Raw genomic sequence first — 14,111 nt, 5'->3', positions numbered from 1 at the left:
AGATCGCCATCTCTCTCTTTGACATCTCCCTCAAGCAAAGCCACCTTCGGCTCAGTTGACGGCTGGAATAAACACACCCACCAAGGCCCACATGCCCCATGTGAGCAAAAGTGACTGCTCTTGCCCTGAGTCCCTCTAGGTACCCAGGAGCAGATGGTGCTCTTCTGAAGGTGGCAAACCTGCAACATGACTTTCTCCCTCTGCTCTGTGTGCAGACAGATCTCGTACGGCAGCACTGACGAAGAAGAGAGGAAGCTGCTGGCAGCAAGCAGCAGCAGCAGCTGCTACAGGCTAATAAAAGTAATTTTTTTCCTTTTTGCCTATTACATGCCCTTTAGCTCTCCACAGAGATTCTAGAAAATTTTGGTTCAATGAAAAAGACCTGCTTTCTTCTCTTGAATGCTTGCCTGAGACACATGCAACTCCTTCCCTGCCAGCGCTGCCTGGAATGCATAAACCATTCTTTCATCTCTCACGGCACCAAAGCCTCTCAGATACACTCTACAGCTTCCCATTCCAGCCATGAGCTCACAGCTTGCCACACAGTTCAAGGGCACAGAGGACCTCAACAAGACACATTAATAAAGGCATGGTCAGAGCACCTGTGGAGAGGAGAGGCTGAGGGAGCTGGGATTGTTTAGCCTGGAGAAGAGGAGGCTCAGGGGAGACCTCATTGCTCTCTACAACTACCTGAAAGGCGGATGTAGCCAGGAAGGGGTTGGTCTCTTCTCCCAGGCAACCAGCACCAGAACAAGGGGACACAGTCTCAAGCTGTGCCAGGGGAGGTTTAGGCTGGAAGTGAGGAAAAAGTTCTTACCAGAGAGAGTCATTCACCATTGGGATGTGCTGCCCAGGGAGGTGGTCGAGTCCCCATCCCTGGAGGTGTTCAAGAGGGGACTGGATGTGGCACTTGGTGCCATGGTCTAGTCATGAGGTCTGCGGTGATAGGTTGGACTCTATGATCTTTGAGGTCTCTTCCAACCTTAGTGATACTGTGAGTTCTGGTCTGGAGAGAGCTGCAAGTGACTCTGAACGCTCAGCATTTGAAGATGAGACCACCCCGAGAGCAGCTGCAGCCTCCACTGATCTTATGCAGTGCCCTTGCCCAGCACCACTCTCATGGCTGGTGCTCATACTGAAACTTCACTACAGTGTGGTTGGCAACCAAAAAGTGCACCCAGTCAGACAGGATACAGGGGAACAGATCAGACATCAAGGCATCTCCCTGTAAGGCCATTGTGAGACCAGTGAGAAATAGCAGAGACCAGAAGCGTGACTGGGCTGAGAGGACAGAAAGAGAAGCCACTGTATGGCACCCAGTTAGTGTGAATCCTCTCTGGCCTCCTTCTACCCAAGCCTGGCAGGAAGGAGACACTGGTAACTATCTTTGCAGGCACTACCAGCTCCACACCAGCTCCTGCCCATTGCTGAGACAGCTAAGTGCTGCTTGTTTCTTAAGTCTGCAGCAAAATTGTTCCTTCCCACTCTGCAGTACAGTGGAGGTTGTGGGCTCTCCTCCCACACAAACTCCTCTTTTTTTTCCTTGCTTTAACTTGTTTAGGATTGATGCTGTACAGCTGCTTCCCCCAAAATAAAAAGTATAAGAACTGCCACCTCCTCAAGTACTTTGAAACCTTTCCTACTGCTCTGTCACTACCTGTTAAAGCAAAACCTTAAAGCTTGATTTCTTCCCTCAAATCACTTACTCTGAGGAACAGCTCAACATTTTTGGGAACACAGATAAAAAAACCCCACTGAGATAAAAGTCTGAAGCTTCTGAAGAGGTTAGACCTAGGCCTCTATGCTGTTATCTAAGGAAGGGTACAGGCACACAACCAACTCGTTGCAGAGATACAGTGAAGTACAAATTTGCAGTGACTCAGGCCCTACGCCATGCCCTCGCTTCTGCCCCACAGCAGAGCACAGCGCTGATGTACCCTTCAACCTGAGAAGCTCAAATCAACATCTCAAGATTACACAACTCCTCTGCAGCTTCACCACCTAAACTACTACACAAAGCCCTCCTCTTCTGCCTGTGTTTCTAGAGTTAAGACAATCAATAACTCCAGTGACAACGTGGAAAGCCCTGCTGCCCGGCCAGCGGTGATGCGGTGTTACTAGGATCATAGAATCAATAAGGTTGGAAAAGACCTCAGAGATCATCAAGTCCAACCTGTCACCCAACACCTCATGACTAACTAAACCATGGCACCAAGTGCCACGTCCAATCCCTTTTTGAACACTTCCAGGGATGGGGACTCCCTGGGCAGCACATCCCAATGGCCAATCTCTCTTTGTATGAAGAACTTTCTCCTCACCTCCAGCCTAAACCTCCCCTGGTGCAGCTTGAGACTGTGTCCTCTTGTTCTGGTGCTGGTTGCCTGGGAGAAGAGACCAACCCCCACCTGGCTACAGCTTCCCTTCAGGGAGTTGTAGACAGCAATGAGGTCTCCCCTGAGCCTCCTCTTCTCCAGGCTAAACAATCCCAGCTCCCTCAGCCTCTCCTCACAGGGCTGTGCTCAAGACCTCTCCCCAGCTTTGCTGCCCTTCTCTGGACACATTCAAGTGTCTCAATGTCCTTCTGAAATTGAGGGGCCCAGAACTGGACACAGGACTCATCTAATATAAGGCACATTGCCTAAGGTAGATGTCAAGAAAGCATCTGCCATAAGAGGACAGAGTGGGACAAATGTGGAGAGCAGCCCTTATGTGTTAAAATTCACTGCAGCCTTCTTGAGACTGACTAAAGAGAGAGTGCCTAGATATTAGACTTGGGCTAGGTAGCTGATGCTGAGTTAAATGAATTCTTGCAGCAGTGGCTGAGAATGTGGCTGCTTTTGGAAACTCCCCCCATGGGGCTTCTAAGCAATTAATGGAACTTCTAGGCTTCTGCTTGAATTGGGAAGACACTTGGGCATACAGAAGAGGGGAGTTACAAAACTAGATCAGTTAAATGGGAGATCTGGAGATCATGCATACCTGACTGACAACTGTGTCAGGGTCCTGGCCTTTTAACTGCTGGATCTGAGAATTATGTGGGCAGCTCCCTCTTTTGAAGAAGTTATGGACAGCAAAATATTTGCAGGTGAAGAAAAAAAACACAGCAACGAGGCTGGCGAGAAATCTGGAGCACAAGGTTGGCCTTGATGACCTCTGAGGTCTTTTCCAACCTCATTGATTCTGTGAGTGGAAGGCCACTCATGCAACCTTCTAAACAACTTCCCCCTCCCCAAGTAAAAGATCATGAACTAACCTCACAATTTTGTCTCAGCCTCAAGGAACTGAACTCTCAAGGCAAGCAATGAAGTTGCAGATTTGTACATGGGCTAATCCTTTCTCACAAATCAACCATAATGCCATGGTTCCATGACACCCTGAAGAGCTACACTCCTGGTGAGGTTATTTTCCACCACCTCTCTCAGCACCTGCAGCTGAGTCCTAAATTCTTCCTCCCAACACATCTCGCAGCTCAGGTATAGCTCCTCCTTTTCAAAGATGTGTCTCAGGAGTCTGAGTCAATGATGTGATTCAGGAGGAGATGAGGAGAGAGACACAGCATGATGTAGAAATGCTTCAAAAAAACAAGCTGGTGAAGGAAATTGAAGACTGATGAAAAAGTTCAAGTCTTGATATACATTTCCCAGTGGAGAAGGCCCTTGAAATGCATCACTGGCCTCAATCCCAGGTTCAGTGAAATTAGCACTTGCACTGCATGCCTAAATTCAGGTAAGAGTCCCAACAAAATGCCAGGAGGGCACTTCTTACTTCAGGCCACCAGAGAACACAGGTCCTCAGAGTGGTAGAATAGAATAGAATTAACCAGGTTGGAAGAGACCTTTGAGATCATTGAGTCCAACCTATCACCCAACACCACCTCATCAACTAAACCATGGCACCAAGCACCCCATCAAGTCTCCTCCTAAACACCTCCAGTGATGGTGACTCCACCACCTCCCTGGGCAGCACATTCCAATGGCCAATCTCTCTTGCTGGGAAGAATTTCTTCCTAACATCCAGCCTAAACCTCCCCTGGTGCAGCTTGAGACTGTGTCCTCTTGTTCTGGGGCTGGGTGCCTGGGAGAAGAGACCAACCCCCACCTGGCTACAACCTCCCTTCAGGGAATTGGAGAGAGCAAGAAGGTCTCCCCTGAGCCTCCTCTTCTCCAGGCTAAGCAACCCCAGCTCCCTCAGCCTCTCCTCACAGGGCTGTGTTCCAAACCCCTCCCCAGCTTTGTTGCCCTTCTCTGGACACCTTCCAGCAGCTCAACATCTTTCCTAAACTGAGGGGCCCAGAACTGGACACAGGACTCCAGGTGTGGCCTAACCTGTGCTGAGTACAGGGCACAATGACTTCCCTGCTCCTGCTGGTACTAGTTCCGGGACAAGATCTCAATGAAACAAAAGGAACTCCAAGTGGAAACACCAAAAATGGAAGAGGGACCAACCATGCCTGCTGTTCATGATGGAAGTGTAATTTTCAAGCCCATCCATCACGTCTTTGAAGCAGACAAGACTATTTTTTAGCAGCTGCAGAGCCCTGGATACAGATGGTAGGAGCAAAGACACAGCCCTGCTGCTCTGGATGTCACAGTGCAGACAGCAGCCCTAACCAGTGTCCTATCCAGCTTCCATCAAAACTCCCAGCTTCCCCTTCACAGGGCTGTATCACCCAGGCCAAAAGGGGAAAGGAACTCTTCAGCTCTTCCCCCCAAACCACAAGACTCACAGAGCAGCAGGTCTAATATCAACAGTGCTCCAAACCCATCTATTTCACACATAAATGGAGAGAACAGAGGTGCTAACAAACCTGTCTCCCTCCAGGCTTTGAGTCTGCCAAAAATGAGCCACTCAATCTAATGAGTCAATTAAAAATTCATAAAGCCAACAAAAAAAGGTCTGTTTCTGAGAAAATGAGAACAGTAACTCTCATTTAGCTTGGGTACCTCTTCCTGCAGCAACAAACAAAGCCAGCCTGAAAATCCACGACCTGTAGCTCAGCTAAAATGACAGAAAAGAAAACAGAAGTGCATGCTCTGCCCAGTCCTGCAGAGAGAGGCTCCTTTCCTCAGCAGGACTTGTGGGACTCACAGGGCTTGAGTCAGTACCAGGTCACGTAAGTGGGAGTCAGAGGAGGCCCTCTGTAAGGACAGCAGCACTCTGCGCTGGGTTAGGAACTGGCTGGAGGGCTGAGCCCAGAGAGTGGTGGTGAATGGTGCCACAGCCAGCTGGCAGCCAGGCACCAGTGGTGTGCCCCAGGGATCAGTGCTGGGCCCCAGCCTGTTCAGTATCTTTACTGATGATCTGGATGAGGGGATTGAGTGCATAATCAGTAAATTTGCAGATGACACCAAGTTTGGAGCAGGAGTTGATCTGTTAGAGGGTAGAAGGGCTCTGCAGAGGGACCTTAACAGGCTGGACAGATGGGCAGAGGCCAACAGGATGGCACGGAACAAGTCCATGTGCCAGGTTCTACACATTGGCCACAACAACCCCAGGCAGTGCTACAGGATGGGGTTGGAGTGGCTGGAGAGCAGCCAGGCAGAAAGGGACCTGGGGGGACTGGTGGAGAGTAGGCTGAACATGAGCCAGCAGTGTGCCCAGGTGGCCAAGAAGACCGCTGGCATCCTGGCCTTGATCAGGAACAGTGTGGCCAGCAGGAGCAGGGAAGTCATTGTGCCCTGTACTCAGCACTGGTTAGGCCACACCTTGAGTCCTGTGTCTAGTTCTGGGCCCCTCAGTTTAGGAAAGATGTTGAGCTGCTGGAAGGTGTCCAGAGAAGGGCAACAAAGCTGGGGAGGGGTCTGGAGCACAGCCCTGTGAGGAGAGGCAGAGGGAGCTGAGGTTGCTTAGCCTGCAGAAGAGGAGGCTCAGGGGAGACCTTCTTGCTGTCTACAACACCCTGAAGGGAGGTTGTAGCCAGGTGGGGGGTGGGCTCTTCTCCCAGGCACCCAGCACCAGAACAAGAGGACACAGTCTCAAGCTGTGCCAGGGGAGGTTTAGGCTGGAGGTGAGGAGAAAGTTCTTCCCAGAAAGAGAGCTTGGCCATTGAAATGTGCTGCCCAGGGAGGTGGTGGAGTCCCCATCCCTGGAGGTGCTCAGAAAAGGATTGGATGTGGCACTTGAAGCCATGGTTTAGTTAGTCATGAGGTGATGAGTGATTGGTTGGACTTGATGATCTCTGAGGTCTTTCCCAACCTTATTGATTCTATGACTTGTCCTCTACAGCTCATTGCAGAGCACACTCTAGAAAATCCAGTTCCTGCCAGTTTAGTTAAGCCACAGAAAACACCTCTGCAGATGCACACATTCAAAACACAACTGCCCCTAAGTTACTTCAGTGAATTTTCAGAAATTAATTAAGCTAAACCAAATTAAGGCCCCAAGCATCCATGAAGGGGCATAATGTGATTTAACTAATCCACTAGAAGTAACTTCAGATCAGTTTCCTTGAGCAGCCCCAAAACCCATAAGCCCCATAGCCAATGTCCTTAAAGCGCTGCTCACAGGTTTTTATGGCGCTCCAGATCTTAGGTGCCTCGTCCCTGCAGCAAGAGTAGGACAGAGCAAAAAGCATATTAACAGTGCATGCTCTGGGCTGGCCACCCAAGCAGCTGCTGAGCTAGGGTTAAACTTCCTTATGAGTCCCCAGGAGAGCTTTGGATGAGCTTCCTGCTGTCCAGCCATCAGACGTGCTGGCTGTGGTCATCCACATCCTCCCCCTGTGCAGCCCCACTCAGCAACCTATGCAGATACCCCCACTTGTTCCAAGGGCTTAGCCTGGCTTCCACAGGGTGCAGCTCCCTGCCTGAGCTTCCTAGCTGCAAACTCTGACTGCAACCTCGCCCTGACCCCAGGCAATTTCTTTTAGTGGGTGTTGGTTTTCCACAGGCTCTGCTCCCTAAAGTGACTTCACAGGGGCAGCGCTGACTCAGTCTTGTTTAAACTGAAGGGGGAACTGCAAACCTGGACGCCCGAAGCAAATCACAGAGCTACAAACAACAACAAAAGCAAACAAACAGAAAAGAGTATTCAGGTGTCTATATCCCACTGCCCAGGAACGTCAGATGGGAAAGCAGGCACCAAAACAAGTGCCTGCAGCCAGGCTGTGGGGCTTCACCTATGAGTGTGTCTGGGCTGGCACCTCTGAAGGGAACGAGCCCAAACGCACACGAAATGGAGACAAGGAGTCCAACCTAAAGAAGGGCTATTGTGATTTAAATTCACACCTCGGCTCCTGCCACAACGGGTTTCCTGTGTCAACAAGGCAACACCCTGACCGGCTAAGAGGTTATAAGGCAAAGTGGTTACCAAACCAGAGACTTGCAGGCTCAGGAAGGGCTCCCAAAGAAACCAAGCCCGCTGCCTGAGGGCTTAAATTTGCTAGCACGGCATCTCTGCCGTGGCAGAGCTCTCTTAGGAGTCCTTCAGCCAAAGAGTGTGATGGAAGCTATTTGGCTGCTGGTTAGCAAAGTTAGAGACTTCAAATCCAGTCCCATTTTGAAATGCAGAAAGCAAGCTGAACCTTGAGAAGGTCGAAACAGTTAGTCAGAGAGGTGCCAGGGAAATACTCTGGATTTTTAAGAGCTTGTTCTCAATTTTTCTAACGCAGATAAAAACAAACCAGCCCAAAGCAAATCCCCCATGCTCATCCACAGACAACTCAATTTGATTTAGTTTCAGGACATAATCAGCACTGCCCTCTATTAAGAGCCTGAAAACAACCATCCCTCCTGTTCCCTTTAAGTACTGCTTGTTATTGCTTCTTTCTTCCCCACTGCTATTTTGCCAGCTTTGGCACATGGCTCTCTCCTCTGCAGCTTTTGCCATCTGGAGCAATCTCCACACCTCTCTTTGCGCAAATCCGTTCCACATCCCTCTCGCTTTCAGCCACGACTTCAAACGTTCCTCTCCCTAGCTACACTGCCTGGTGTCTCTTCTTCATAATGGCCCTTACTACTAGAGAAGGCTGGTGAGAGGCCTTGAGCATAAGCCCTATGAGGAGAGGCTGAGGGAGCTGGGGTTGTTTAGCCTGGAGAAGAGAAGGATCAGGGATGACCTCATTGCCCTCTACAACTACCTGAAAGGTGGTTGTAGCCAGGAAGGGGTTGGTCTCTTCTCCCAGGCAACCAGCACCAGAACAAGGGGACACAGTCTCAAGCTGTGCCAGGGGAGGTTTAGACTCGAAGTGAGGAGAAAGTTCTTCACCGAGCGAGTCGTTCGTCATCGGAATGGGCTGCCCAGGGAGGTGGTGGAGTCGCCGTCCCTGGAGGTGTTCAAGGGGAGATTGGACGTGGCACTTGGTGCCATGGTCTAGTCATGAGGTCTGTTGGGACAGGTTGGACTTGATGATCCTTGGGGTCTCTTCCAACCTTAGTTATACTGTGATACTGTGTCCTCTGCATCCCTGCATGCTGACTTCCTGCAATTCACACCACCACGTTCCCTGCTCTCCACTTCTTTTCTCCCTTCCTGGTTTTTCCTGACAGCTTCCGGAACTACACTGCACACGAGGGGTTCATGTGTTTGTGCTGCACGCCGGCTGGGAGCCACCCCGTCGCCCCCAGCCACGTCATTAGCAGGACAGCTTACCCACGAGGTTCATCTTGGCGCTGTAACTCCCGAAGTACCTCTCGTCGGTGTTGGGCGTGTGGCACTCGTACTCGCCCGCATCCCGCTCCTGCAGCTCGGTGATGTGCAGCAGGACGGCGTCCCCCTGCACTCGCTCCACATAGATCCCTCGGCTGCGCACGCGCTGGGTGTAGATGGCGTAGGGGAAGGAGGGGTCCACGGTGCTGACGATCTGCACCTCCCGCTCCGGGGCGGAGGGCAGGTAGATGGACCACTGGAAGTTCTGCTCTGCTGGTCCCTGGTAGCCGCTCACCTTGCACCACAGCGTGATGTGGGATCCCTCCGTGCGGTAGAGAGGTCCTTCCTGCACCGTCACTTTCCGCTGGGCCAAGGCCATGCCTGTAGGATAAGAAGAGTCCAGCATTACTTTTTGGTAGGCAGCCCCACTGCCTCCCCACAGATGTACCCATCCTACTCCTTCTGCAACCATGCTCAGCAACATAAGGCTTCACACCCCATTTTAAAGCTGGCACAGCAGCTCCTGAGCCATGTTGCAGATTTCCTACTGACTCAAGCAAAGTGTTTTTAAAGCGCCCCACGGAAAAAGTACCATTGAAGTAAAATAAAACATTTTGTAGCTGTAAGAATCCAGGCACAAAGAGGTACTCTGCTGCATGAGAACAATCCAGAAAGCCAAGCTAATAGGACTTTGTTTTCAGCACTACTCTTATTTTACAACCCCATCACTCTGTGACCCCAGTCATGTGTTGCTGCTGGAGGGCACATGGCCACTCTGCAGCTCTCTGGTAGGGCTCCCTGGTTCAGCAGCAGCTTCTCCCCCTGGCCCAGCCCAATCAAGGCCATGTTCCATCAGGAGAGAGGCCCATGTGCAAACCAGGAAGCTATGCTCCCTCTCCTTGGGTTTCTGGGCCACCCAACAGCAATGGCACAAGCGCTCAGCCTCCGCCGTTTGGCTAGTACAACATCCCATTCCTCTCCCCCTCAACCCAGCACACCATCTCAAGTCTCTGTCACACTTGCGAAAGCACACGGGAAAACACCACATTTCCAGCACTGCCTTCCTAAGTCTGTTGGAGAGGAGTATATTTAGGACATAACAAAAACAATTAAAGTTAATGGAGGGAGTGGACATATTACACCAGGACCTACCACCCCCGGCTGCTGGAAATCAAGACCCAGCCCTGCGCTTCGTACGCAGGCAAACTCTCGCGGCACGGAACAAAGACAATCCCGCAGCACAGCGACTGCGATCTGCTGTATTTTTACACAGATTATGGATGGCTGGCCCTTGGGCTCATGGCACATTACCAGCACGGCCCTCCAGGGGCCGGATAAATTACAGCAATCTATCTTGTTTGTTGCTACATCAAAGGCTGGAGGTCTGGAGACCACGGTGGGTGTTCATCGGTTATTGAGTTACCGGCAGCATGCGCACACGGCGAAGCCAATCACCCCGGCTTCTGTGACCGCTCGCTTGCCATTATAAAACAGCAATAAGCCGATTTAAAGCCGGTCCTGCATAATCACGTTTGCGAATTTCATCCTCTGTGTGCCAGTGCATGTTGGGGTTTCTTCCCTCCCTCTCTAATTTTCAACAACAACGTTCAAGCCCAGAGAAGAATTTTAACCTTTCAGAAGCTACCACACTGCAGGTGGAAGAGGTCTGCTGACATCTAGGGAACTACCGACTCAATCCCGCCCTCTGGACATGGATGTCCAGATACGAAGTTCTTCTCTACAGCTAGCCTGGACTGGAGCCAGAAGAGATAGTTCTTACCAGCTTAAAACAAATTGTGAAAAACGGGTTCAGCACATCCATCAGGCCATGCAGCTGAACAGATGGAGTGCAATTCAAACTATTAACTTGGGCTCAGCTCGCTGCTGCTCCAAATTATTTCATAAAGAGTAAAAAGAAACATAATGTGATTTAAGGGGAGGACAGGGAAAACTAGCACGTTCAAAACAAATGGGAGAGGAGCAGCAGAGGCACTGTTTGCTGTACCAATCTCTTCATCTTGGGGAAAGATACCACTAGAGACAGTTAACACATCTAAGGTGCTGACAGCCTCTTCTCTCACCCCATAAAGGCCAAAGGACAAAGCGCAAATACTGCAGCCTTTTGAAGTGAACTGTTTTTGAAGTAGCAGGAAGGGAAAGACCTTTATGGCACACCTAAAGACAGCCCATAAGGCAGTTTCTTTGTGCACATATAGCCTTGCTACAGCATACAGATAACCTTCATGTAATTCAAATTGCACCACAAGGCAAACATGCCTTGGTGGGAAGGAAAAGAGGCACACACAAAACTCATTTAACTATTTCTCAGCTGAGTGCATGACCTTGTTTTGCAGAGTTTTAATGCAGTGCTGGTTTGGGGTTTTTTTTAAACATAGAATTCTTTGAGGAGTTTTCCAACTATCCAGGTGAGTAACAATTTTATCAGATGCCTACTGACCATTCCAAAGCTCACTGGCAATTACGACCTCACAGACCTTTGCATCCTGATGCATGCAGCCTATTGGTAGATAACAAATCCCACCACCCTCCCGACCAAGCACTAATGTGGGCTTCCTTCTTCCTTTGCCAGTGTTTTTTTTCAGTCCCTGCTTGTAATCCTGCAACCCAGAGACCTGCTCCAGGCTCAAAAGGCACCCACTTTCTATGTTCCTCCTCTCCTGATCAGGCTCTGGATTTCTGCACCTTCTTGATCCAGTCAAAAGTCAGAGGGAACAGCTCAAAAGCTCTTGCTTGTTGCAACTCCAGAAGCCCAAGTAGCTGAGGGACTGAAGAAGCATGTGCAGAAAAGGCCCTACCCAGCTCCACTGCGGAAGGATTAGCACAGTCAGGATTTTGCTACAACTTGCAGCAAGTTTTTGTTCAGCTTTTGAGAGGTGAGACACAAAGACTCGGAAGAGCTGGTGGATCTCCAAAGGGGCAGGGAGTATATCCACAGCGCTCCTCCCCCTGCCTCGTCACAGACTCCTGCTCTGACACAGATGGCCACAAATGCTTTTCAACACTTAAAAGCAATCCACATAGCAGAAGCAGAGATGCTGCTCCAAAAAATCATTTTAACTGAGAAAGAGGAGGAGGCAATCAATCAGCCCGAGACAGGCATCCACCACTACCAGTCTTCTCCTCAAACAATTAACTTTCTGCACAGTGAAGGCTGTTTGGCAGTTTCCAAGCTCTGGGAATCACTGTATCCAACAGCAGGCAGCATCAAGAGAAGAACTGCATTTCTTAGCAAGTGAGTGTTCTGATGAACAAAAATAATGTGCCTGAGATCCCATGTTAAACCCTTATCTTTCCCTCTCAAAGCGAGAGAGGGAGCTCACTGGAGGAGGAGCTGTGCGCTTCACACCTCCCCTAGGAGGCCTGGGAGATAGTTATGGTGGCATTTGGCTGGGACCTCACTGGCACAGCTGGCTTTTAATTGCAAATCCAAAATAATTTACTGACAATGCAAGGGCTGGGACAAAGGAGGTAGGGAGCCAAGAACTACTTTAAAATTAATAAGAAATTATAGGTTTGTGCATCTGGGTTGGGTGGTTTTTTTTCCTCCCCAAAATAAAACCAACACAGCAGCAAATCCCCTACAATCTGGAGGAAGCATTCCCTGATCTTAATCCCTTGCCCATGAGGGCTATTGTTACCTGCCTTCTGAGCTAAGAGCAAGGCAAACAATGGACAGGCAGCTCTCAACTCTTCCATTGGCTTACCCATCTCCCAGGCCCTGTCTTGGAGACCTGGTCACAAGGGATCACAAGGGGACACAGTCTCAAGCTGCGCCAGGGGAGGTTTAGGCTGGAAGTGAGGAGAAAGTTCTTCACTGAGCGAGTCGTTCGTCATTGGAATGTGCTGCCAAGGGAGGTGGTGGAGTCACCGTCCCTGGAGCTGTTCAAGGGGAGATTGGACGTGGCACTTGGTGCCATGGTCTAGTCATGAGGTCTGTGGTGGCAGGTTGGACTGGATGATCCTCGAGGTCTCTTCCAACCTTAGTTATACTGTGATACGGAGAAGGCTGAGGTGCTCAATGACTACCTTGCTTCAGAGTTCACTAGCAAGTGCTCTAGCTGCACTGCCCAAGCCCCAGAAAACAAAAGCAGGGAGTAGGAAAAGGATGATCCACCCACTATTAGCAAATATTCGGCTTGAGAGCATCTAAAGAACCTGAAAATGCACAAGTCCACGAGGGCTTGATGAGATCCACCCTGAGAGAACTGGCAGATGAAGATGCCAAAGCACTGACATTCATACTTGAAAACTCATGGCAATCTGGTGAAGCCCCTGCTGACTGGAAAAAGGGAAACATAATCCCCAGTCTCCAAAAAGGGAAAAAAGGAAGATCCCAGAAACTACAGGCGGGTCAGTCTCACCTCTGTGCCTGGCAAGATCACAGAGCAGATCCTCCTGAAGGCTCTGCTAAGGCAAAACAGAAAATGAGGAAAAAGTGATTGGTGGTAACCAACATGGCTTCACCAAGGGCAAGTCATTCCTGACAAGCTTGGTGCCTTTCTATGATGGAGTTAATAGCATCAGTGGATAAGGGAAGAGCAACTGATGTCATCTACCTGGCCTTGTGTAAAGTGTTTGACCCTGTCCTGCATGACATCCTGGTGACCAAACTGGAAAACTACAGACTTGAGGGACAGACCACTCACTGGATAAGGAACTGAGTGGATGGTTGCACTCAGAGAGTTGCATTCCATGGCTCAGTGTCCAAATGGAGACCAGTGGCAAGTGACATCCCTCAGAGGTTAAACAACACTGGGACCAGTGTTGTTTAACATCTTTGTTAGTGTATTGACAGTGGGATTGAGTACTCTCAGCAAGTTTGCAGGTCCAGAGGAGGGCCACAAAGTGATCAGAGGCCTGGATCACCTCCCCTGTGGAGACAGGCTGAGAGAGCTGGGGCTGTTCAGCCTGGAGAAAAGGTTCCAGGGAGATCTTATAGCAGCCTTCCAGTACCTGAAGGGAGCGCACAAGAAAGCCCAGAAGGGAGTTTTTACAAGGGCTTCTAGTGACAGAGCAAGAGTGAATGGATTGAAGCTTGAGGAGGGTAGATTTAGACTGGATATTTCCAAGAAATTATGTACAGTAAGGGTGGTGAGACACTGGAACAGGGTGCCCAGGGCAGGTAGGGACAGAATGACCAAGAACCCCTCAAGTACTCTCCTTATCTCCAAGAGGGTTGGTTATGCCTGCAGCACACCCACAGGCGCAACAGCAAGTGGCATCAAGGCATCAACTGTTATCACTGCCAGTAGACCTCTAAACTAAGGGAGAAATTTGAGCTCTTGGAGTTATTATCCTGGGTCTCTAATCATTAGAGAGCAATTAAAAAAAGAAAGTCTTTGTACTCTCAGCATCTTCCAGAAGCATAGGTCTGAGAGTGCTGAACATCAAGTAGATGACATAGCTTAAGGAGATGCTTTCAGGGGCAGAAACTTTACAGCAGTCTTCCTAGACTGAGAAGCTCTAAAGAAGTATTTGTCAATAACTGATAAAGCTAATCCTAA

The 14,111-nt window shown here is 49.9% G+C and overlaps 1 protein-coding gene across 1 annotated transcript in view; it reads right to left on the bottom strand.

Moving 5' to 3' along the window:
- IGSF3 (immunoglobulin superfamily member 3) overlaps positions 1–14,111 on the bottom strand; it is a 131,361-nt gene that overhangs the window by 86,247 nt on the left and 31,003 nt on the right. Inside the window, exon 2 of the mRNA XM_054165888.1 lies at positions 8,590–8,967. Coding sequence (XP_054021863.1) covers positions 8,590–8,967 — 378 coding nt within the window. The remainder of the gene's footprint in view (positions 1–8,589; positions 8,968–14,111) is intronic.

This window comes from Dryobates pubescens, chromosome 12, assembly GCF_014839835.1.
Source record: "Dryobates pubescens isolate bDryPub1 chromosome 12, bDryPub1.pri, whole genome shotgun sequence".
NCBI lineage: Eukaryota > Metazoa > Chordata > Aves > Piciformes > Picidae > Dryobates > Dryobates pubescens.
This window is presented reverse-complemented; position numbering and strand designations above follow the sequence as displayed.